The 25807-nt window shown below is 53.4% G+C and overlaps 1 protein-coding gene across 1 annotated transcript in view; it reads right to left on the reverse strand.

The window, feature by feature from the left end:
• CYTH1 (cytohesin 1) overlaps positions 1–17256 on the reverse strand; it is an 80268-nt gene extending 63012 nt beyond the window's left edge. The window contains exon 1 of the mRNA XM_086688191.1: positions 17102–17256. Within this exon, the coding sequence (XP_086544317.1) occupies positions 17102–17123 (22 nt within the window). The 5' untranslated portion in view covers positions 17124–17256. The remainder of the gene's footprint in view (positions 1–17101) is intronic.
• Between the last annotated feature and the right edge of the window lie 8551 nt (positions 17257–25807).

Raw genomic sequence — 25807 nt, forward strand, 5'->3', positions numbered from 1 at the left:
CAACCCTGCACGGGGCCCAGCCACAGCGATTTATACTTGTAATTTTGTGCGAGGCTTTCTCCCCAATTTTAAGGAAGTTCAAAACTGTGATTTTTTTACTACAAGAACAAGGAAAAAAAATGTTTTCATTTACTCTGTGACTTTTTTTTGGGGGGGGGGGGTAAATGCTGATTTTCTTATTTGATGCAAAATATATTAAAACGTTCTGTAACAGACTGGCGCGTTATGCTTACAATCAGTAAAAGCTTTTCTAACACTTATTTCGGGACTGTTGCATACCATTTACACACACCAGTCGTTGCTACCTCTATTACATTCTACATAAAACATCTTCGAGGGAAAAGAAAAACCCTGCCGTATAACCCAGCCGTTCCACCGGTACTAACCCAAGACGCCCACACAATGACTCGCACACACACACTCACAGCAGCTTAATTCACGGTGGCCCCAAACTGGAAATAATCCACATCTTTGTGACAGGTGAATGGATGAATAAAATGTGGTCTGTGCAGATAGTAGAAATAAAATAACTCAGCAATAAAAAGGGAAGACTGACACTCCCAACAATGATCTCATGCACTTCACGCTGTGTGAGAGCCAGGCGCAAGAGAATACATTGTATGATCCCATTAATATAAAATTCTGGGGAACGCAGACTGATCTGTAGTGACAAAAGGCAGATCCGTGGGAGAGAGGGCTGGGCTGCAAACAGACAAGGGAGAATCTTCTCAGGGCAATGAAGTGTTCCCGGATCTTCACCTCTTCACCGCAACTGCGCCTTCACCGGGGCAAAAATCTGTCAGATAGATCTCATCAAACCGCACACTTCAAATGGATACAGTTTAAATAAAATAAAATCATGAATGGATACAGTTTACCATAGGTAAGTATGCGTTAAATTAAAAAAAACAAAAAAAAAAAAAAACTACAAGAAAAGGGAACCCGAAGAGTTTCTTGCAACAGTCAAGTGGGAATTAATGTATTCGTTATGACTAAAGACGTTTAAATGTCACCTCTGGTGTGTCGGATTGCTGTGGAGCCCATGAAGCCCTGGGCGGCGCCTGCTGGTGACAGCCACCGGTGCTGACACTCCCCAGGCACCTGTGCGTGTCGACTCCCCAACTGACGTACACGGAGCACCTCACTGGACCCTTCATCTGACCCTGAGAGGCAGGTAGGACTGCGTCATTACCCCAGTCCAGTGGCCCTTAGAGAAGACTGAGAATCTGCCCAAGGCACAAGATGGCCAGTTTTAAATAAAATTTAGGCTGACCGATGAAGGATCTGTAACAATGCCTTTTGGCAAAATTGGGGGGGGGGGGGAGTTATGAAGCAAAAAAGTCAAGCTCCTTTCAACCACGGTGTCCCTGTCTGAACAGAGACGGTCTTCTCTCCTACCATAAACGATTTTAAAAACCTATCTGTTCACAACGACATCATGATTCGTGTGAACTCCCTCTCCCTCTCTCTCCGCCCCTCCTCCTTCAAAAATAAACTTAAAAAAAATTTTTTTAAGCTTGAGAAAAATGCCTACGACAATCCACGAAATTGAAGGCAGATGGGTTCCCACCTTAACTTTATTAAGAAGCCCTCATCTGAACTCAACGGAGAAATGAAATTAGATGACACACACTATCCACAGAAAACCAGCTTCTTCTATCTACAGCCTAAGGTCCCTGAGGGCTCTGCTCATGCCCAACCCCAGGGCCTGCACAGAGCCCAGCTCCCAACAGATGCTCAATAAATAGCTGTGAATACTTTCAAACGGACCGGGGTTAAACGGCTACAATCTCCGCGCTGACTCCCGCAGACACTAGACAAGATCTTAGAACAGCCAATGTTCACTCCAACACTGAGAGGAGAAAGAAAAGAAGATTTAAACATTGTATCAAAAAGCCAATACTAAAAATCAATTCAATAAGGGGAGCCCAGCTGGCTCAGTCAGTGGAGCGTTGGACTCTTGATCTCGGGGTTGTGCGTTCAAGCCCCACGTTGGGAGTAGAGCCTACTTTAAAAAAAACAAGGAATAAAAATAAATTAAAAATAAAACACTTCAGTGTCAGGAGGGCAAACTAATACAATCAAACACTCGTGTGAGATGCAATTGTGAAAGGGACGGATCGTACTTGCTGGAATCTAGCCTAAGAAAATACTCAGAAATGTGGGTGAAGTTTTACCACCAACGTTACAGGGATGACCCTGTCGTGGGACCAAAGTGGAAACTTCTAAATAACCAACAAGAGGGGTAACTAATTAAATGGTGGTGCACCCACACGTGCGGCGTTTGGCAGAGGCGGGCCGCCAGGGGACCCAGGCGTCCCTGCACGTCTCTTTGGCCACATCTGGTTGGTCAAGGAGACCACAGCGCAACTCGCTGGCTCCCAGGGGAGGGGGCCTGGCTTGTCCGCTGCTCGCTACCAAAGGTGCTTGGTCCTCGGCCCCTCAACTGCAGACGGATCCAATTCAAGCGTGGCCCTCGTCAGGGCCTGTCGCGTCACCCCGTGGGACTCGGGCCGGGGAGGCCGAGGTCCCGCTGAACGCAGAGCCGCTCGTGACCCACTGTCTCCCTACCTGCTTCCAGCCCCCGCAAGGCTGCGGCCGGCCAGCTGGCCTGCTGTCCTCTATGAGGATGGGGCCCTGCCCTGACAGATGCCGCTAAAACACTGTCCACATACACATTTTAATGACCGAGAAAAGCACATCTGGAAAGCTACAACGGAGTCTGCAGAATGACTGGAGCCCATTTTTAGGTTTACTTTTTAATGGTACATTTTTCCAAAGGGACTCAGGCGGGCTGACAGCACAGAAAAAAATAAATAAATAAAAAAATAAACTCTGCAGGAAATTACACCAAAATGTACACAAGTAACGAGCTAATTACACTCTTCCCTCTACTTGGCATTTTCGAAATCCTCCATTAGTAAGAATTTTCCAAAGTCCGCCCAAGTGGCGACAGAGTAAGAAGGACACACACGATGCCAGACAACCCTCGCGAGCCGCCTAACGCGGCCGAGGGTCAGGCTACCTTCCAGGAGCCCGGAGGGGAGGGAAGGCGGCCGGAAGACACTGGCAAGGTGACTGGGCTCAGTTCTCCCGCGGGCTCCCGCGCCTGGCAAGCCAGGTCCCAAGGGGCAGAGGGGAAGGATCTTTTCAGGCTGCTTCCCTTGCTGGACGGATAAGAGCGGAAAGAGGGCCTGAGCCCAGGGGCCGCCTGGCAACAGAACAACAGAGGGACGGCGTCTCTAAAAGGAACAAAACAAAAACCACAGACACCTGGGGAACCTGAGGTGGGGAGGCAGCTACACCTCGCAGCTTCGATAAAGGAGGAAAAAAAAAAAAAAACCCAAACTTGGCTCTGTGGGGGTTTTTGGATTTTTTTCTTCTCCTTCGATCCGCTGAGCCTCTACTTAAAGACCTCTGCCTGAGGGCGCCTGGGGGGTCAGCTAGTTGAGCAGCCCATTCTTGATTTCGGGTTTCACAGGTTCGTGAGTTCCACCCGGCTTGGGCTCTGTGCTGAGGGTGAGGAGCCTGCTTGGCCTCCTCTGTCTCCCTCTCTCTGCCCCTTCCCTGTTCTGGTGCACACACGGCCTCTCCCTCTTTCTGAAAAATAAATAAATGTTAAAAGAAAAAAAAAACTAAAAAAACAAAACAGAAAACCCCAAAAAACCAACCTCTGCCTGAAAACTCAAAACGCTCTAAGGGGAATTCTGAACCGCCTGAAGCAAAACCTCATCAATCAGCCGGTTACAGTTGGAGGGCACTTCCTACAATCTGGGACACACAAACCCTCGCACCGTCACTGCTCACAATGGACGTGGGAAGTGATGAGATCAGATCAATCTCTGGAGCACCAGCCCAAGCCAGGGCTACCACCACCCACCCCAGGGGGTGTGAGGTTCCTCTGCATCTGAGCTCCTGGAGTTTTTAGGAGCTCTGACAACGTGTGTGTGTGTGTGTGTGTGTGTGTGTGTGTGTGTGTGTGTGTTCATTCATTCATTCCTGGATCCTACCCTGGCGGGCCCCGGGTAGGTATGGCTCAAGTGGGGCCCCGGAGAACAATGATTTCTTAAAAACAAAAACAAAAAAAAAAACCACCCAGGCGATTCTGCAGATGAGCCAGGGATGGGAACCACACCGCGCTTGTCCCAATTTACAAGACGACGAGCTTCAGATAGGTAGATAAACACTCGTATGTTCATCTTCCTAAGACACCTGCCTGCTCCAACTAGAACAGGTCTCCAGGTGGAACTGGAAACTACGTGGTGATTTTACAAATGTGGATATCTAAAACCAAAAATTCAGGAAACAGTAAATTCCTTTTATTTATTTATTTTTTTGACCACTGATATCTTGACCCTGGCCTCTTATCCAAATAGTTAGGTTTTTACAGATTAACAAAGAACGCGATGACATTTTACGAGTCTGAATGCCTTCTCTTAAGGCCAACAAAAAATCCCACTATCCCACAGACTGTGAGACTTTTAAATAGAACTAAAAGGGAATTTTACACACAGTGTACCACATCCCTATCTTTCTAAAAGCTATACAGAACCCAAGGAAGTCTGACGGCATCACTTCTCAAAACCAAAATCCACCCCAAAATAAGCATTATTCAGCCACCATCATTTTCCCCGACTGTCCAGAAGACCGGACTCTTCTCCACTCTTTCTGCCCTCACCGGCCCTGCACCTCCTCCCTGCCCCGCCCCCCACCCTGTCCCCCGTCTGCAGCTTCGTTTTGGTTTCTGGGTCTGACTTGAATCCTCATAAAGGCGACCGAGGTTTTCTTGGCACACACACATGTGAACTGATAAAATACGTACTTTTTCAAATAAACACGATACCTCACGAGCCACCTGTTTTCTCACTCCGCATCGATCGGCCATCCCCCGCACCTGTACACACAGAGGGGAGCCTAGTATTCTGCAACACAAACACACCACGATGTGCTGAACCGTCTCTTCACTGATGAACAGTCAGCGCTTTCCAAGTTCTGGCTCTCGCAGCGACGCTCTGGCACACGTCCGTGTTCACCAGGACGCGGTCAAACCGTCCTGAGACTCTGATTTTCTCCAAGTGCCACCCAGTCTCATAGGGACTGCCTCCTTCAGTCCCGCGGCTCCAGGCTGAAATCAGGTGAGGTGTAACCTACTTTTGTGTGGAAAGCAACCGACCTTGGGGATACGGCAGAGAACTAAAATTGTGCAAACGTCCTAGAGCCTATAAAAACCCCTTTAAAAATCAAACTTGACTTCTAACTATGTGCTTTTCTCTAGCAATTGACTTTTTACCATAAAGATGTATTATCTTTATAATTTTTTTAAAGCAGAAGTTTAAATTCCTCTTAGTAGAATGCTATAAATACGCACACATCTATGTGTTTAAGAAAACGGGACCTTCAGAAAGAACAGTGGTATTTGGCCAAAACTTTGGTTTCGTATCCTTGAAATCTATTTGGGGTGGAAATTAAACCAAATGAGCCTCTGGCACGAATCTGTGCAAAAGCAAATGCCCCTAGCCCGCCTCCCCCACGCAAGGAGACGTCCGCTGAGATGCAGAAAAGGGGAGATGCCTGGGAAAATGATCGCCAAATCACGTCAGGCCAGTGTCTCCGTCCAGAATAACGAACAACTTTTTCCTGTCAAGCACCATTGTGCAGGGACGTTTCCATTACCTGGAACCTGGAAAAATTCTCCTTACTCTTGAAGAAAGCACAAGAACATTCCTAAGAATCGGCAGCAACAACACAGCCTTCTGACCAAACATGGTCTTTGTTCTCTGGTCGTCTGATGACAGACAGGGTTGCTGAGAAGCAGAAACAGGATGGGCGGGTCAAAGTTCACGGCTGCTCTGCATGTGCTCTCCTCGACCTTTGAATCAGGAATGCTCTTCCAGAACCGGAAATGCTTACCAAGAGCAGACCAAGTCTCCATCAATACTGTAATCCTTACTGCCCACGTGGGACACTTCCCTCCCTAGAAACACCCAGGGACAAAAGTCCTAGGGCAGATGTGGTCGGCAGAACCACCAAAGACGTCCACAGCCTAGTCCCGGGAACGTGTGGATCTGTTAAATCGCCCGGCGAAGGGGAAGTGACGCAGAGGGAGTGAAGGCAGCGCACGAGCTGTCCCGACGATGGGGAGATGATCCCGGATCGTCTGGCGGGCCCAACGGAACCACCAGGGTCTCGTATATAGGAGGAGGAGGCAGGGGACACAGGATCAGGATGATGAGATTAAGAGTTTAGCAATAACTGCGGGCCCTGAGATGGGGGGCCTGTGGGGCCCCCAGGGGCCGAGGGACGCAGGCAGCCTCTGAAAGGTGAAAAGGGCAAGGAAAGAATCTCTCCAGGAGCCTCCAGAAGGATCTGGCCCTGCTGACACCTTGGTTTTAGCCCAGTGAGACCCAGTCTTGTGACCCTCGGAACAATAAGATAATAAATTTGTGTTGTTTGGAGCCAGTAAGCGTGCGATCTTTTGAGCAGCAGCCACAGGAAGAGAATACAAATACAGCAAAGTCACTGTCCCCGCCTCGCCAACACACGAGGGCACATCCAGAAGCGATCCCGAGTCAGAGCAGCCTTCCGCCGCCATGTCCGGCTGCTTTCCTGACTTTTTAATCCTGAAGAAAAATTGGTAACCTAGGTCTACTCCTTATCAGGCATTTGTCAAACACGTCAACGCTTCCTAGAATAAAGTAAGCCCACACCACAAATCACCTCCTGTAGAATGCAGGAGCCCCTATTTTTTTTTTTTATTTTTTAAAAATGTTTATTTATTCTTTTTGAGAGAGACAGAGCGTGAGCAGGGGAGGGGCAGAGAGAGAGGGAGACACAGAATCCAAAGCAGGCTCCAGGCTCCGAGCTGTCAGCACAGAGCCCGACGCGGGGCCTGAACTCAAGGACCGGACAGATCACGATCATGAGCCGAAGTTGGACGCTTAATCGACTGAGCCACCCAGGCACCCCTGCGGGAGCCCCTCTTAAAGAACCTCCTTGCCGCAGTCGTCTTTCAAGAGCAGAATAACGCTATTTTTCGTCTCAATGTTCCTTTTTTAAGACTCGCACTGAAATCTCGGAACGCACGGAAAGCGCTTCCATAACCCTCCCCGCAGCTCAGCGGCAATTCAGCGGCGAAGAGCCTCCCCCCTGGGTCACGGCCACAGCCAGCTGCCGCAGGAACCGAGCCCCCGAACAAAGCACGGGACAACAGAGGAACGAAGTGGGACATTTTACAAGTGAGGTGAAGGGCTACATTCTCATCTCAACTGCACCTCGCGGGCAGCCACGGGCCCCTTCAGTGGCCTTCGTCTCCCTGTCGGCCACAGACGGAGAGACGGCCGGAGCGACTCCTTCAACGCACTCCGAGAGCCCGCAAGGTCCGGGCCGGCGCCGGGCACCTGGGGCCCGGCCGGTAACCAGAGACGCCGAGGCGGTGGAGACGGAGTGGACGCAGTCACGTGACTGCCGGCAGGTGCTCTAGGGACGAGCCGAGGCTGGCGGGCAAGGGCACGAACCGGGAGGACGTGGGGAGGAAGGCATCCGAGCCGGGGGAAGAGCCAGCGAGAGGGCCTCTGCGGGCGGGCTGAGCCGAGGCACAGAGACCTGTGAGCGGCGGACCCGGGGGGCCTCGCTGAGGTCAGCAGCCGCCGAGGCCAGCAGCGGTGGAGAAGCCTCCCCGCGCCCGCGGCCACAGCCAGAGTCAGACCACCAAGTCCAGGGGGGCATCCCTAGTTCTGTGGGGTTATCGGAAATCCAGGAAATCATCTTCCAATTACAATCCTAAGACTCTTCAGAAGTTCTTTTCCTCCACGCTTCGTCTGGGCACAGAGGCAAGTCCCCGAAGGTCGCTGTCAAAGTTACCGAACGGGCTGAAGGAAAAGCGGTTCCACATCAGGACAAGTCATGGGGACAAGGGAGAAGCGCCCTGGGGGGAGCATCCCAGACCAGGAGCCCCGGAGGCTCCTCGGCTCCAAGGAGACGGCCCAGGTCACCCAGAGGCTGTGTGCCGCCTCCCTCTCCGTCCAGTGTGGCCCTGACAGGAGGGTGAGGGCCCCCGGCTGGGAACCGGGAGGTGCGCCCCAGGCCCCCCACTGTCCTGAACCACAGGCCCCCTGTGGGAGCTCCGAGGGATGGCTGGCGAGAGCCAAATGTGCAAAAGCCGGCTTTTAAAACTCCTTCAAGCACGGCACTAAATGGGCAATCTCGTGTCACAGTTAGGAATCCAGGCCCCCAAAGTCTGTCTCTGAGCCCGCAGAGCTGAAACCTTGTGTCAGCATCCTCGGTGACCCCTCCAGGGTACCACTGTCCTGAGGGGGCCCTGCTCAAACGCCGGCCTCTCCCCGGACAGGAGACAAAGCTGCCAAGTCCGAGCCTCAGGTGGGAAGACGCTAGAAGACGCTCTGTCATTCGCCCGAAGAAATACTATTCTCCAGCCGCTTTCTCCTACTTCACTGTTGACATTTCTTTTCTCAACAGCCTTTTCTATTTCATCACAAGGGCGAAAAGGCAAGGAGTGTCATGAAAGGTCCCTGTAAGTGGCTGAGAGGCCAACTTCAGTACGATCTGTAAGGGGCGGGGGGGGGGGGGGATCACTTACGTTAACTGTCACCTGGTGACCCGACTGCTCGCTGACATTCTGGCTGCCCAACCACAACACAAGCTCTGGCTCTCGGGACTCATCAAAGGCCAGCCCGTCACACCCCTGCCACCACACCAAGCCCGGGTCACCAGAGGCCCTGGGAGGGAACGCTGACCTCGAAACCGACACCATCCAACAGATGAAGGGCAAGAATGGCCTCCTGTGGAACCCATTTCCAATTTCCCTCCAACTGGAATTGGAACCCTCCAATTTCCACCCATTTTAAAATTAACAGCGGGCTCTTTCAATCTAAATCTGTTTAATGACCCCCAATGTAGGCTGTAACTACAAAACTACCCAAATTATATCAAGACACAGAACTCCGCACCCCAATTCCAGGAGAAACAGAGAGCTTAGAAAGCTGATACAAAGCACAGAGGGTCCAGAGGAAGTGGGAAAGGGGGTCTGAAATAACGGGGAATAGGAATGAGCAGACAGCACAGCAGAAGCGACTTCGGGTCTGCGAATCTGGCTGCCGCCTATCGGTGAGGCCACCTCACACACACAGCGACCTCTCCACCTGGGGAGGGGCAGGCTCTGTGCTCCTCCCCTGCAGGATCACCCTGAGGACGGAAGGAGAACTCAGGCAAAGTGCTCGGCAGGAACTCAGCACAGAGCAGGCTGTGAACTCCTGCTGTGCTCTGGTGTGCCCCCATCTCATCTCATCCGGCCCCAGAGCCAGGTGCTCCCCCCACCCCCCGCCGCCCCCGAACTCTCTCTCACCCAGCACAGTGAAAACCGAACCCTCCAGACTCCCACAGCATTTGCTCACATGTCCATCAGAGCTCCTGCTGTGCGGTCTTGAAATTTTTCAACATGTCAACTCCACTAGGAGCTTCCTGAAAGCAGGCCTGTATTTTAAAATTCAAGCAAACACCCTGACACCAAGAAGGTAATGAAAAAAATGCTCAACAGGCAGAAAGACGGATGGGTAGCTGGAAAACAATTCAGATGGCAAGAAAGAGAATGAATCAAATGTCTTTCCAAGCATGAATAATTGGGGTGATAGGTAATGGTGGTAAAAGTGAAAAAAAAAAAAAACCCACAAAGGAAAAGTCTGGAGGGAGGACTAGACTGGAGGAGAGGCAGGACACCTTCAGACACGCGGAATCTGAGACGGGGATGTACGGCCAAGGGGACCATCCAGCGGGCAGCCAGAAACACGAGAACACAGCTAGAAATCAAAATATCCTCTTAATTTCAGTCACTAGGGCTGCTGGAAGCCGTGTTTCAGGGAAACACAGAACTTAAAGTAACTTAAGCTAATAGGTGCAAACACACACGTGGCCCCGGCAGCTGCTGGCTACAAAAGCCCCACAGACAGGAGAACATGAGCCCGGTCCTGCTCGAGGAGCCGTGAGTGAATCCTGTAATTCAAGACTGGCTCAGAATCATTTTCAAAACGTGTATTAATTTTTTTTAATGTTTTATTTTAGTTTTGAGACAGAGAGAGACAGAGCACGAGCAGGGGAGGGGCAGAGAGAAAGGGAGACACAGAATCGGAAGCGGGCTCCAGGCTCTGAGCTGTCAGCACAGAGCCCGACACGGGGCTCGAACCCACGGACTGTGAGATCATGACCTGAGCTGAAGTCGGACGCTCAACCGACTGAGCCCCCCAGGCACCCCTATAGTCTTTTTTTAATACACATTTTGGTGTTTGGGGCGCCTGGGGGGCTCAGTCGGTTGGGGTCCCTGCCCAGGACCACAGCCTTCGCCCTCTTCTCAGCACGCGACCTCCCCATTTCCCCGGGCTCCACTCAGTATGTCCAAACCTGAGCACCTGCCTTCAACTGAAGACTCTCTCCAAGCAGTCATCTGAGACAGCAGCCCGGCGCTCACCTGGAACCCTGTTTCGCTCCTGCAACGCTAGGTCTCTCCCGAGCCGTGGCAACCAGACCCCATGACTGTCGGTCCTTGTGGTCAATGCCCCCTCTTGCCCACTCCTACTGCCTTTGCCCAGGTCCTCCTCCTCCACCAGGATGGCGGCAACGGCTTCCTAACGATCTCCCCGCTGCCCCCTGGAACCACGGCAGGCAGTGGGATCTTTCTAAAATGCAAAATCATCACCACGAAACACCCCAGTTCAGCCCCCCAGGCTCCTTGTGGCTCAGAGAACAGTCTCTGGAACACACAGAAGCCTTCCATGACTTCCATGACTCTGTCCTCTCCCCCTAACCCCTAACCCCCCCCCCCCAGGGCCTGTGTCTGTGGCCTCCTGTTCTCTAGGTGCAGAGGGGCCAGTGCCCCTCACCTGCTGGCCCTGGCTCACTCTCTCTGCTTGACATGTCATTTCCCTGCCATCTTCACCTAGTTGGCACCGACCGGGCTTCTAGAGCCCAGTTCTGTGAACTGTCGTCCGTCCAGTCCGGTTCGACCCCAGCTCCAGGCAGGACTCCTCCAGCTGCTTACCCAGGGTTTTCACACCTGCCACACGCGCTCTGACCCTCGCCCTCAAGGCCTCCACGTCTGTCTTCTAGGCTCCGAGCACGCCTGCCAACGGGGGGGTGCACGCTGGGGTGGGGGGGGGGGTGCTGGCTGACCGAATACGCGCTTCCGAACTGCTTGCCCAGACGGGCCTACGACGGTACTACCGAAGAGGAAAGGTGTTTTAATAGCAGGACACCGATTCCATCCTTCGCACCAGCATTAATAATTACAATATGCAATGTAACGATGCCAGAGAAAGGTACTCTTCTGAAATAGGAAACCTTGAAGACTCAAAAAAAAAAAAAAAAAAAAAAAGGTAAAAAACAGGAAAAGACTCAGATAAGGAAGGTCATGTCCTGACCCTTGTTAAAGGAGCCAGGCAGCTCAGAAAGCAGCTCACGGCCACCTCAGCATCACAGAGACAGACACTGCCACACCATCCTGGATAAGGACGGGTAACAAAAATCCCCTACACAGCCTTCAGCCTATCTTACGTGTTTTTAGCGCAGAGAGACCCACAAAACAACATTACCAGCAGTTTCAGAGGATGTGGGACTCACTTCTTGAACATTTCTAAATCATTTTCCACCTCCTCCGTGCCTCTATTATTGCAACTGAAACTAAGCAACAATAATTAGACAATCAAGAGGCAGTGTGGCAACAAAGCCAATGGACAGGTTCGGGCAAAGTACTGTCTCCAGGAGCCCGCTGTCCGAGTCTTTCGTGCTGGAGGGCGAACAGGAAAGGGGCGGACAGGTCTTCGGGGGCGGACTCCGGCGCCCACCCGGCCCCACAATCCAGGGCAACACGCCCACACGTCGGCCTCACCCTCGCCAACTGACCCGTGGGTTCGCTCTCACCCTTGAACTGGAAGGCACTCTTCTTCCAGTTCTTTCTGTAGAACTACCTGATCTTGAATGTTTGAAACACATTAAGGAAAACCCATTTGGCAAGACTGCTTGTGATTAATACACGGGACATTTAGAAAGAAACGGGTATGAGCCTTAAGATCCCACGGACCGACCCAAGTATCATCATAACCCAGACCTGTAAGAGCTACCTAACTCATGAGTTCTCCTCTAAAGGAAACGTTTGTATTTGGCCAGAAGACAATATATGGGTTGAGAGATCTTCAATCTTTAGGAGAAAAATTAGGTGCGCCTGGGTAGCTCAGTCGGTTGAGCGTCTAACTCTTGATTTGGGCTCAGGTCATGATCTCACGGGTTCATGGTTTCAGGCCCCGTGTCGGGCTCTCATGCTGACAGCACAGAGCCTGCTTGGGATTCTCTCTCTCCCTCTCTCTCTGCCCCTCCGCTGCTCACACTCTCTCTCAAAATAAACGAACCCTTTCAAATAAAAAAGAGAAACAATTAAAAAAAGATAAACAGGTGACCACCACCATTGGGCAAAATCTCACCCCAACCCCAAAATCTCTCCCCATGCTGAAAACATCAGAGTGAGAAAAACAGTCAGTTCATTTGTTCGCAGCCACACAAAAAAAGTTAATCTCAGGTAAGTAAATAAAGAAGCCATCATCCCACACAAACACGCAGGTCATAATACGCAAAAACGCAAAAGAATCTTTCAACCCAGCTAGTGATTTAATGAGGTGCCATTTTGTAACCAGTAGATTTGTTTCCTTTAAAAAAAAAAGCTTTCAAATGCAAATCCTCACCAGTGGCGTACTTGCCCTGATACTCAAACACGTTCCCCCATACATCGCTAGGAACAGGGTATATCTGTACAGCCCTTTTGGAAAGCAAGTCGGCACCATGTACCAAGAATTCTAAAAATGTTTATCGCCTCTGACAGGTTAATATCACCCCTGGAAATCTACCTTAAAGACCACAAAATGTATAATTATGGTAACCTTATGTTCCAGATTTTTCTAAGGAAACCCTGACTTCATAGAACTGTATTGTTTTCCATAAAGGCAAATCACTTAGCGTGTAACTGAAGTTGAGAACAACGAAAGACACCATTATCACCGGGGGAAAAAAAAAGGAAAACTGGTCTGGCACAGGGTCAAACGGGGTGTTCCTGTTTCTGTTTGGGATGGAGAGCGGCAGGCAAAAACTTAACCACTGAACATGAACTTCTGGGGGCGCCTGGGTGGCGCAGTCGGTTAAGCGTCCGACTTCAGCCAGGTCACGATCTCGCGGTCCGTGAGTTCGAGCCCCGCGTCGGGCTCTGGGCTGATGGCTCAGAGCCTGGAGCCTGTTTCCGATTCTGTGTCTCCCTCTCTCTCTGCCCCTCCCTCGTTCATGCTCTGTCTCTCTCTGTCCCAAAAATAAATTAAAAAAAAAAAAAAAAAAAAAAAAACGTTAAAAATGAACATGAACTTCTGTAGCATGGAACCCGGTTCAGTCTACTACTATTCCCTCAATGGCTGCCGAGGGGTCTGTGCTGGGTCCCAACCCCACGCTGGCCTGCCCCCGAGGCACAGAGACGAGACAGCAAATCTCCCCTGAAGGCACGGGGCTCCCACCCCTGCCACAGCAGCGCCCACGCACCCCACTGCCCACACCTCGTTTGGTCTTCTGATGGCGGAAGTCGGGCCCTGGCTGAGGTCAGCGTGTCCTTCACACAGAAGCTTACTCCTTACAGGCCAGTTCTCCCTCATGGCGAAACTTGGGACAAGTCTGAAGCTAATGGAAAGCAAGGAGAGTAGGAGCTGTGTTCGAGAAGTAAAGGCCATACGTGGCACCACGGGTTCAAAGATCTTCAGCGGCTCTGCTCAGATATTTGACGGTCTGATGTCAGAACTGTGACACAGAATCCTGACGGCTAATGCTTGCAAAGTCACTATGGGATGGCCCTGCCCACCTCTCCCTCACAATCTGTCCCGAGAGAGAGGTGGACAACACACGGGGACTCTGGAACCGCGATTCCTGGGTCAGAACCTCCCGAGAACCAAGCTAAGGACCCTCCAAATACACACATGCACAAAAACTTTCACGTACGCTTTCGGGAGGGCCCCAGAGGCCCGCTAAGAGGTGGCCTGAAGGTTTACCATGTCCGCTCAAGTTCAGAAGGCACCAAGGGGAATGGTCACGGAGTCTTTTCTCGGGCAGGGTATCTACGAAGGCAAAAATCCCTCTTCCTCTTGCAAAGAGAACTGTGAAATCCGCAAAGAATGGTGACCTAAGAAGAGAGCGTGACCCTTTAAAAAAAATGTCCCAATTATTTCACAGTGTTTAGAAAGAAACTGGGGGACAAAGATCGACCAGCCACAAGCAATAGGCACACCTCTCTTCCAACGTCAATTAAGCTTTTAGAAAATCACCAATTCCACAGTTTTCAAAGAAAACAAAGCCCGAAGGGGACTTCTGTTGAACTCTCCTCCTACCCCTGGCCCGGGTCCTCACAGTCCATTGTGCCCCACCACGTGCACCGTGCGAAGCACCCGACACCTGTCCAGTGAGTTAAGAACCTCTGAATTAAAAAGACGGCATTACAGGGCGCGTCTACGAGAGGAAGTGCATCCGAACTCGAAGGTGTGGCCACTGGGTCTACAGAACACCGGAGTCCACAGTCGGAAAAGGCCGTTCTGGGGGTGCCTGGGTGGCTCGGTAGGTTGAGCGTCCGACTTTGGCTCAGGTCACGGTCTCGCGGTTCGTGGGTTCGAGCCCCGCGTCGGGCTCTGTGCTGACAGCTTGGAACCTGGAGCCTGTCTCGGATTCTGTGTGTGTGTGTGTCTCTCTCTCTGCCCCTCCCTTGCTCGCTCTCTCTCTCAAAAATAAACATTCAAAAAAAAAAAAAAAAAAGGCCGTTCTATTAGTGTTTTAAGTTCTCTGTAATTGAACAGGGAAAGTCTAAAACTCATCCTCTGTCTTCAGCGTGTTATGAACGAATTCTGTTCCAGAAGTGTTTCATGCCCACATGGCAGCCAGGAAACCACAATCCTTCCCCTGAGACACAACGTTAAAAACAGGGCCTGTGCGCTAGGCTAACTCACGACACGACGGAGGTTGGAGGTGCCGAGAGACCGTCTGGGCGCGCATTTTGTGTGCTCTATGAGTCTGCACCCCACGTGTCCTACCCCCGCAAGGTGGGTTCCCTGTAAAACCCAGGAGGGGAACCGCCGCTCTGGGGACGGAGACAACCCTCAAAGAACTGACATTCTTATTCTTCGTAGCTATTAGGTACTTCTTGTGTGGTGAGCCCTACGGGTGGGGAATCTTCTTTAATTCCAACGTTTTTGGTTCCACCAAAATACAAAGAAGATGACATTTTTAACTGTATAAAGGGGAAGAATAAACTTCTTTCTCATCTTTACGTGTGGTCAGCAGAATATCGGCCCCCAAAGATGTCCGTGAGCTAATCGCCAAAACTGATGACTGTGTTACCCTAGGTGGCAAACGTGGGATTACCCCTGCGGAGTACCCCTGCTAAGCTGGACCGTCCCGGTGGGTCCAGTGTAATCACAAGGGTCCTAATAAGAAGGGGCAGAGGTCAGAGAGGAACGAGAAGAGGCTACCTGCTGGCTCTGAAGATGAAAGGCCCCCCCCCACCCCGCAAGGAATTAAGGTGGCCTCTAGAAGCTGAAGAAGGAAATGGATACTCCCCCAGAGCCCCCCAGAATGGAACACAGTCCTGCAAACACCTTGACAGCAGCCCAGCGAGACCCAAATGTGGGCTCGTGACCTCCAAAACGACATGAGCATAAATTTATGTTGTTCCGAGCCATCGAGTTTGTGCTAATCCAGTACAGCTGCCCCAGGACACCAATCCGCCCGCTTCCATTTACCCCTTCCAAGCACAAATTCACCGCATGCCCGTTGGCAAAGCAGTCGCTGCATTAAAAGCAACCAGACCGACAGCTTCCTGCCCTGCTTGGCGGGTCAGAACACTAGCAGAGGGCAAGAAGAAAGCCTGGCAGAACCCCGGGGTCCCACGCAGATTCAATGGCAAGAGAAGGAAGAGAAAATAGCAGGCGAAGCTTCTCATGTGCAGAAAAGAGGAGGCAGGAGGGGCGGAAAGATCCTCTGAGGCCAGCCAGTGGGTGATCCCCACCCCCACCCCACCCCCCCCCCATCACAAAAAGGAGCGCACAGAAGGCTTCTCTTTGGAAGGTAACTCGGGGACGTCTGACGGTCGCCATCCCCAACGCGCTCCGGACTTGAGCTGCCAGTGGGTCTAGAGAGCAGCTGCACATTCCCCGGCGCGCGGCTCGGGGTCAAGTTGCGGGTCACAGGCCCCCTCTTCCGCAGCCAACAGCTCCACAACGCCTTACTTGTAAATAAACACAAGACACCAGACCTGCCTCCGCGACTGCCCCCGGACCGGCTCCAGCGAGCCGCACAAGCGCTGTAAATGGGGCTGCCTCCTGCGCGGCTACCAAAACCACCCAAGTTCGCCCCTCGTCCTAGTTGCCAGTTCTTTCCGAAATTCCTCCCGAATACAATGTTACTCAATTCCCAAGGAACCTGCGGCGAGCCCCGCAGTTTCAGGCTGTTTGGAGGGGGGAATGCGCCGGCTCCCGGCCACCAGCGGTTCGGGGGGCCGGGGGGACGGTAAGGGTCGCAGGAGGGCAATGTGGGAACTGTCAAGTGGGACGCCGTGCAGGGCCATCTGTCCCCGCGCGCACCCGCGGGAGCGCAAACTTGGGTGTTCCCGAAGCGCGGCCGGGCTTCGCGGGGGGCTGGCACAGCTCGCGGGGCGCCGGGGGCCGGCGGAGGGGCCGGAGCCCGCCCGACGGCGCCCGCTCCCCGCAGCCCGCCCGCAGCAGCGCCCCGGGGAAGCCTGTGCGCTCCGTGGCCGCCCATGTGTGCTCCTCGCCCGCGAACAAAGACGCGGACCCGGCACACAACTTGCGGACCCCAGAGAGGCCCGAAACTAGGGGGACGCGGCCCCCGCAGGAGACACCGCGCGACCCCGGCCTCCGGTCCCCGAACACCGCCGACCCCTGGGCTCCAGTCCCGCACCGCCGTCGCCGCGAAGCGCCAGCCGCCCGAGCAGCCGGAGGCGCCGGGCGGACACGGCAGGAAGCGCGGGAGGGGGCGCTTGCCCGGCCGCGCCGCGGGCCGTACTGACCGTAGCTGTCGTCCTCCTCCATGGTGCCGGCGCCGGGATGCGCGCCGGGCCCCGCCGCTCGCCCCTCACGTCCCGCCGCGCCTGGCCCCGTGCGCCTCGGCCCGGCTCAGAGCCCCGCCCCCGGCCCGCGCCGCCGCCGCCGCCGCCGCCGGCCCCTCGACTCCCGCGGGGGGCCCCGCCCGCCACCCGCGCGCGCCCCGGCACGCGGCCGCCGCCCGCACGCGCCTGCGCACGCGCGCCCGCCCGGGGCCCGCCCCCCGAGCCCGAGACCCCGCCCGCCGCCCACGCGCGCGCGCATCCTCCCTCCCCCCCGCCCCCCGCTCCGCACACGGCCAACTCCAGGCCCGCACCTGCGCACGCGCGGCCCCCGGACCCCGCCCTCCCTCCCCCGAGACCCCGCCCGCCGCCCACACACCCACACGCGCGCGCGCACCCCCGGGCACGCCGCCAACTCCAGACCCGCGCCTGCGCACCCGCGCACGCCCGGGCCCCGCCCCCTGGTCCCGAAGCCCCGCCCGGCCGCCTCCGCGGGCCCCGCCTGTTTCGGGTTTCGTAAGGGCGGCGCGGCGTGCCCAGCCCACAGCCGGCGGGCTGCCGCCCACACGCCCAAGGTCGCGTCCGGCCACCGAAGGGAAGGGTGGTCCTCGTTGACGTCAGCCCCGAAGGTCATGCCCGCCTCAGCTTGCCAGGGAGGGCCGTGTCCTCGGCCAGAGGCTGCAGAGCATTTGAATTCATTGATTTCTGTGGTCCAAACCTTAGCCCCATGCGTGCCATGACTTCACTGCTTTCATACATGCTTTTATTAGTCCTTTGAATTTTCCTGGATCAGGTTTCAAAGGGAGGCACCTCACCCCCCAGCATTTCAGGATTTTCGTGCTCCTGATTCTTGCATCTGTAAATCCACACGTTTCTAGACTGTTCCCTACGTGTTTTATTTGCCCGCACCAGGCTTAACCAGTCCCCTTCCCTTTGCTGTGCTGGGGCAGGGAAGCTCTGCACCTGAAAGTTGGGGACCTCTGCTATCAGGGCGCTGGGCTCCTTAACAGGTATCTGCTTGCATTAACCAGTGAGGGGATGGAAGAATGAACTGGAAAGACCCTTGGAGAACAGTTTGTCCTGAGATCTTGCAGACAAAGAAACTGAAGCCCTAGGAGGTCCAGGGCACACACAGGGCTGAGGCAAGGACCAGGGAGTGGCCCCTCTCCCCTCTCCCGGACATCTCCCAACATTACCATGCTAACCCCCCCCCCCCCCGCATCTTACTGCGTTCCTACCCGACCCTTTATGATAATTGCTCACAAGACAGCAAAAGAATATAAGAAGGGATCAAGTGAGACACGAAGGCCGTTTCTCTGTGACAAAGAGGAAAATCTCAGGGCTGTGGAATGACAGCCCCAGAACTCAGGTCTCCTCACCCAAACACCGTGCACTACCTCAGGACCTCCGTGGACATCCACGGACCTCTGGGGGTTTAGACAAGTCACAAGAGGGAGGTGAAGATAACTCTTCCTGTGGGCCGTCCTGTCCCCAGTGCAACCCCGTCTCGGCTGACTTTCCTGCTGGAACCGTTCCTTCCTGAGAGTGCCAGCTTGTCTACACTGATAGCTCACAACTTTTATGGACAGTTTCAGTGTTTTTTAATCCCCGGTGCCCTCCCTTGTCCACTTTGAAACACTCACCTGTAGATACAAATGCTGCGTGTAAATATATGTGGTGTTCTGTGCAAAACGATTTTTCTGGAAGGCTCCACAAAAGAAGTTAAAAGGAATAAACTGGAAGAAAGGAGGTTGAGACTTTTTCATCCTTCTTTCATTTTTAAGTTTATTTACTTATTTTGAGAGAGAGCGAGAGAGAGCTCGCAAGCAGGGGAGGGGCAGAGAGAGAGAGACAGAATCCCAAGCAGGCTCTGCACTGTCAGCACAGAGCTCCACGTGGGGCTAGAACTCACGAACCGTGAGATCATGACCGGTGCCGAAGCCAAGAGTTGGAGGCTAAACTGCCTGAGCCACCCAGGGGCCCCGTGACCTACGTTTCCTTCTATACTTTGTCATGGTCTTTCTGTGCCGTCTGGTCTTTTTACACTGTGTGAATGTATCCTCATCGTTGTTAATTTAGAAAAATAAAGGAAAAAAATGCTACTTTTCTAGCCACTCCCAGATGCACGGGATCTTTCTTGGTTTAGTGCTAGCCATAAAAATTACAGGACCCTCAGGGACTTCGGGATCACTCGGTCACTCTGGCTGGTCCAAGTCCCTCCTGGTATACAGATCATTGGACACCCAACACAGTGCGCTACACCTGGGGCTGCTGGAGGAGAGCTCGGCCTTGGCCAAGTTCCTGAATGCTCATGAACCTCTCTTGGAATATCTCCATGGTGGGGGCGGGGGTGGGGGAAGTGTGACCCCTCCCGGCAGCCTATTTCATTACTGGCCAACCCTCAAGTATGCCTCCCAGGACTTCTCAATTGTTCTAGGCAACAAAGAAAAGTAATTTCCCCTTGAGGGAAAAGAAAGAAAGAATGAATGAGGAGACTCTGGTGCTTTTATGTCAGATCTGCTTCTGATTAGCCCTGTGACCTGGGCCAGCCCCTCCACCCTCCAGACCCTTTCCTGCCCACAAAATGCAGCCTCTGCCTGTAAACATGCATTCTGCCCAGAACTGATCTCTGAAGGGACAGGTCTGTCCCTGTCTTCCGCTCAACTTCTACACGGCTGGCTGACGTCACTTCTGTTAGAGGAGACGGATTTCAAGATAACAGCCTAAAGAACCCTAATCTTTACATCCTATCTGGGGGGCGGGGCTATAGCTCTGGCCCACTCTTCTAAGAGAATGGCTCCTTCCCGAACATCCCTCTTAATTTCACGAGCGGACCAACCCAGCCTTTGGTGGGGAACCTTAGTGTCTCCATTTCTTTAGGCACACCCCGCCCCCCAAGTGTTTCTTTCAAATGATTCCAGAAATTAGACACTTCTCTTGAATAGATTATGTTATCTTTCTCCTAAAAGGTTGATTCTGGTGGATTCATGAGTTTCATTTTCACCGATTTCGCCAGATGGTCTAGTTTATAGAGGGGACTTTACAGCAGGGAGTCCTATTTGGGCCCCGGCGTGACCATGTCCTTTGGGTGTGTGTGCTCAGTGCTTTGGCTGCATGTTGTTTGTGTTGGCCTGGGCTTCGATGCTCCATCGACTGGCTTTGACCTGGTGATCTCCTTTCACCCTAGCGGAGCACCGAGACTCTCGCTGACGTCCGTCCCCTCTGTGTCTTCTCCCGACCACTCTCTAGGCCAGAGTCACCAGGAGATTCAAGGCATTCCCGAGCTGGCTTTCTTCCCTTAACGGTACGATACGGGGGTCCCTTGCCACCTGAACTCTTGCTCGGTGACCAACCCTCGGGAAGAAAAGCCATTCAGATGACAGGTTAATTCTCACTCTCCACACGGAAATCGATCGCGGTCCCAACTCCCAAATGTTAGCCCGTTAGGATAATGAGGGGCACTGGTGTGAATGCTAATCATTGCAATTAGCATGGCACTTGACTGTGTACAAGTTCGTTTACCTGACAAGGTTTTATTCCAGCAGGGGCTTTCAAATAGCAGGTCCCAACTCTCGACAGTGGAGGAACCAATCATCGTTAGATGAAAATGGACTAAAATCCAAAATCCGCATCTGTCACACGTAATAAAGATAGTGCTTGTTTCGGTCGGGTGTGAAGGCGTGCAAGGATGCGACATGTATTTCTGACTCAAAGTCACTGGCGAAGACGTTCCATTAGATCACGTTTGTGACTCACAGGGATTGCTTCGATGTTTTCCCTGAACCACAGATTTGGAAACTGAGGCTCACAGAGGCCGCGGTGCAGGGTGGGAGACACCAGGCCGGCTTCGCTAGCTGCTTGTGTCCTCAGCCCCTGGAGGGGAGAGAGCTGGAGGCAGGGAGAGCTGGGAGACACGGGACTCCACGGAGGACCTGGGACTCCCCCCGAGTCTGCCCGTTGTAACCCAGGCCTCCGTCCTGCATTGCTGTTTCTTCAGACGACCTTGAATATGTGCCTTTTCCCTGTGGTTGGTCCATAAAAGGTTTTTTATGCTAATGTTATTTTTTAAAGTGTATTTATTTAGAGAGAGACAGAGACAGCACAAGTAGGGAAGGGGCAGAGAGAGAGGGAGAGACAGAATCCTAAGGAGGCTCCGTGTTGTCAGTGCAGAGCCCAGCGTGGGGCTCGAACCCACAGACGGCGAGATTAGAACCTGAGCTGAAACCAAGAGTCGGACGCCACGAACAGCTTTTTAAATCGGGGAAATCTGGGTGGCTCAGTTGGTTAGACGTCCCACTCTTGGTTTCAGCTCAGGTCGTAATCTCAAGGCTTGTGGGTTCGAGCCCCATCTCGGGCTCTGTGCTGACAGCTCAGAGCCTGGATGGAGCTTGATCCGGATTCTGTGTCTCCCTCTCTCTCTGCCCCTCCCCTGCTCATGCTGTCTCTTTCTCTCTCAAAAATAAACATTCAAAACATTTTTTTAAAAATCAGAATTATGAAGGAAGGTTTCAGACAAAAAACAATACTAATAATTTGTCTTGTGCTTACACTGTGGGGATTCAAACTTCTTCAGAAGCAATCTGTGTTCAACAGGGGGCAGGTTCATGTGTTATGGTGCTTTCGTTACAAAGGACCGTTCACAGGCTTTAAAGAGATTGAGGCCGGTTTCCGTATTGACCAGCGTGAGAGGATTCCCAAGCTCTAGGCAGTGAAAAAAGCAGGGACAGAACCGGAGCCTATAATATGTTTCCATTTGTAATAAAAATATTTACACACGTAGCAGACGTTTATACTTGTATGTTCGGCCACCCGACAAATGTGTGTTGGAGGCCGGCACCGTACCAGGCACTGTTCAGGGTGCTGGGGACACAGCCACGGAGAGAGTGGCGGGAAAGCCCTACCCTCACGGAGTGCCCGGGCCATGCCTGCCTCTCGGAGAGCTCCTGCCAGAGACAGACGGGAGGGGTAGGAGAGACTCTTCATTACACATCCTTCCATATTGTTAGGGGTTGGACTGGGGCCCCCAGAAAGGAACCTTGAAACCCTAGCCCCCAACACCGGTGAATTGTGATCTTCTTTGCAAACAGGTTCTTTGCAGATGGAATCAAGTTCAAACGGAGTCATTAGAGTGGCCCTAATCCAATGCCTGGTGACTTTCTAAGAAAAGGAGATTAGGGCACAGACACACCCAGAGGAGGCAGATTGGAGGGTTGTGACCACAGACCAAGAGCCACTGGGGGCGTCAGAAGGAGTGCGGCTCAGCCCACACTTTCTGCAGGTTTCAGGCGTCCAGAAGCATATGGTGAGAGGGCATACATTTCTGTTGTTTCAAGCCCTCCAGTTTGTGGGGCTTTGTTATGGTAGGCCTGGGACATATAGAGCTTTTAAATTATACATCATATATACCAAAGGCCAAATATATACCTATTTTATGTTTTACTGAAAACAACTTTTTTAATGTTTCTTTTTGAGAGAGAGAGAGCGAGAGCAGGGGAGGGGCATAGAGAGAGGGAGACATAGAATCCGAAGCAGGCTCCAGGCTCTGAGCTGTCAGCACAGAGCCCCACATGGGGCTCGAACTCACGAACGGCGAGATCGTGACCTGAGCCAAAGCCGGACGCTCAACCAGCTGAGCCACCCAGGCGCCCCTATTTATTTATTTATTTATTTATAGTAATTTAATTAATTAATTAATTAATTTAGAGAGGGAGAGGGACAGAGAGAGAGAGAGGGAGAGGATCCCAAGCAGACTCCACGCTGTCAATGCAGAACCTGATGTGGGGCTCGAACTTGTGAACCATGAGATCATGACCTGAGCTAAAGTCAGACATTCAACTGAGCCCCCCAGGCGCCCCTATGCCTCTGTTAAAGTTTTAAGATAGAACTTTTAGGGGCGCGTGGGTGGCTCGGTCAGTTGAGCATCTGACTTCGGTTTCAGGTCATGATCTCGTGTCCACCTGAGGCCAGAGTGGAAGGCAGGCAGGGGCTCTTCTAGAAAAGCGAGCGGGAACGGTGTTGAGAAAGGCATTCGACCCGGCGTCCTCCATAAACCCAAGCCAGGGGACCAGGCAGCTGGCCTGCGAGGGGTTCTTCCCTGGCTCTCTGGTTCTGCTCTCCCGGCAGGCGGGGTGCTGGGGAGGAAAGGGCGCTTCGCACACATAAGAGACCACAGACCAGATCGCTCGTGCGGGCCGAGATTGGGGCATTGTCTTGCTTTGAAAACCCCCAGATTTTATTTTGCTAAAGCTCGCAATTTCTTCTGTGTGAATGGCACTTAAAATCCGTTTGTGATGGAACTTGATTGTATCCAGCTGTCACCAACTGTTCCCGTGCCGCCCAGAAGACAGCTGGCCACGTGCCACGCGATTCAGGCTCTCACTTCCAACGGGGGGGGGGGGGGGGGGCTCAAGTTCCCGCCAGACTTTGCCCCGATGATTTCGCTTGTGAAACAGAACAAAGCAAAGGGGGTCGCACAGGGGCTTGGGCTCAGGAAGCTGCCACGTCAAAAAGGAGCGGCATTTGAAGCCAGTGACGTGGGTGGAGGGTGGGCGGCCCGTTTTCCGAGCACGGGCCACGTGCACAGTCACGAGTGACACTTCCTCAAGCGGCTTTTCCAGTGCACTCCCCCGACAAAGGTTTCCGGGGCCCTGCTCTGGCCAGTGACTGCTGGTCACTGGAAGCACGTGACTGTGGCCTCGTAAGACAGGAAACGGAATGATCAGCGTGAAAGAGGAGGAAGAGGTGCGTTAAAAAAAAATAAACACAGATCACTTCTTTTTGATGATTTTAGTTTTTTTTTTTTTAATTTTTTTTTTTCAACGTTTATTTATTTTTGGGACAGAGAGAGACAGAGCATGAACGGGGGAGGGGCAGAGAGAGAGGGAGACACAGAATCGGAAACAGGCTCCAGGCTCTGAGCCATCAGCCCAGAGCCCGACGCGGGGCTCGAACTCACGGACCGCGAGCTCGAACTCACGGACCGCGAGATCGTGACCTGGCTGAAGTCGGACGCTCAACCGACTGCGCCACCCAGGCGCCCCTGATGATTTTAGTTTTTAGACAGAGAGCGAGTGAGCGAGCACCTGCACCAGCAGGGGAGGGGCAGAGAGAGAGAGAGAGAGAGAGAGAGAGAGAGAGAGAGAGAGAGAGAGAATCCCAAGGAGGCTCCACGCTCCGTGCAGAGCTCGACGCGGGGCTTGATCCCACGACCCTGGGACCCGACCTGACCTCTTTTCCCAGCAGCAGCTGCTCCTGGAGGAGAGCCAGGCGGAGACTGTGTTCGGAGGAAGCACGCCCGCCCAGCCCTGGAGGCCTTGACAGACGGCTGCCCCGAGGCCGTGCAGGTGCAGTCAGCGTTTGGGATTAGCCCAGAGGTGTGGGAAACCTCTGTAGGGGGCGACTGCCTAGGGTTTCCTGTCCTGAAAGATCGTCCTGGGGGCCAGGAGACCAGAGCAGGAAGCAGGCCCACGGGAGGTCGAGCTGGTTTGATTCTTGGGGGGTGGGGTGGGGTCAGGACAAAAATGGTGGGGATTCAAGCTTAGAGACGGGTGGCGGTGACGGGACGTTGGGGAGATGAGACTTCCGTTGCTGGAGTGTGTGGGGGTGATGGGAGGGAGGTGTGCAGGGGGGTGGTCACGTTTCCGGATTTGGCAACGGGGTAGGGGGTGAGCCCCCAGCCACGGAGGGGCCCGGGAGGAGCAGGACCCGCTAAGAGGAGGCAAACAAAAGACGGGCCAAGAACTCGCCAGAAGGGCATCCGGGAAAAGACGTTCAGCAGGGTTACATTGATCGGGCAGTGAGATGTATTGATCGGACCTGACGGATTCTGGCTCCATTTAACGCAACAACTGTAACATTTAAAGGACAAAAAAAAAGGGGCGCCTGGGTGGCTCAGTCGGTTGAGCGTCCGGCTTTGGCTCAGACCGTGATCTCACGGTTCGTGGGTTTGAGCCCCGCGTCAGGCTCACTGCTGTCCACACAGAGCCTGCTTCAGATCCTATCTCCCCCTTGCTACCCCTCCCCTGCTTGTGCTAAAATAAAACAATGATAAAAAATAAAAGAAAAAGAACTCTTGGCGGGGGGCAGTGAACAGCGTCAAATACAGAAGAGGGCTTGTGGCAAATGCCCATCACATTGCGGATGGGGCCGCTGAGTGGAGTAATGAGAGCAGCACGCTGAGGACCTCGAGGAAGGAGCAGAGAGCAAGCTGAGGCTTGGCTGGGGGAGACGGTGGCTGGGGTGGACACAGAGACCAGGGATTTTAGGGTGGCAGACAAGTGAACAGGTCATGAGAGAAGGAGGCAGACGGACCCCCAGAGGGTGGAAGAGGCTGGCCTCCAGAGCAAAGGCAGGATACCAGCCCTACCGAGGGAAGCGGGCGCGTCTTCTGCTGTCTGTGGTCTGTGGCGGTCCCCACGGGTCAAGCGTAAGTCTTCCTGTCTTCCGTCTACGCACCTGACTTCCTTCCCAAACCCCCCCTCGTGCCGGCCACTCCATAGGAGAACCACTGGATCGTATCCAGCACCCCCTGGGAACGTTCGAGATGCACGCTCTCAGCCCCCTCCCTGCCCCCGCCTGCTGAATCAGACTGTCGGGGGATGGGGCCCAGCAACGTGGGTGTCTGAACGACCCCCTGGTGATTCTGACGCGCGCTCACATTTGAGGCTCGCT

Source organism: Puma concolor, chromosome E1, assembly GCF_028749965.1.
Source record: "Puma concolor isolate L17-30 chromosome E1, mPumCon1.1.hap2, whole genome shotgun sequence".
NCBI classification, from domain to species: domain Eukaryota; kingdom Metazoa; phylum Chordata; class Mammalia; order Carnivora; family Felidae; genus Puma; species Puma concolor.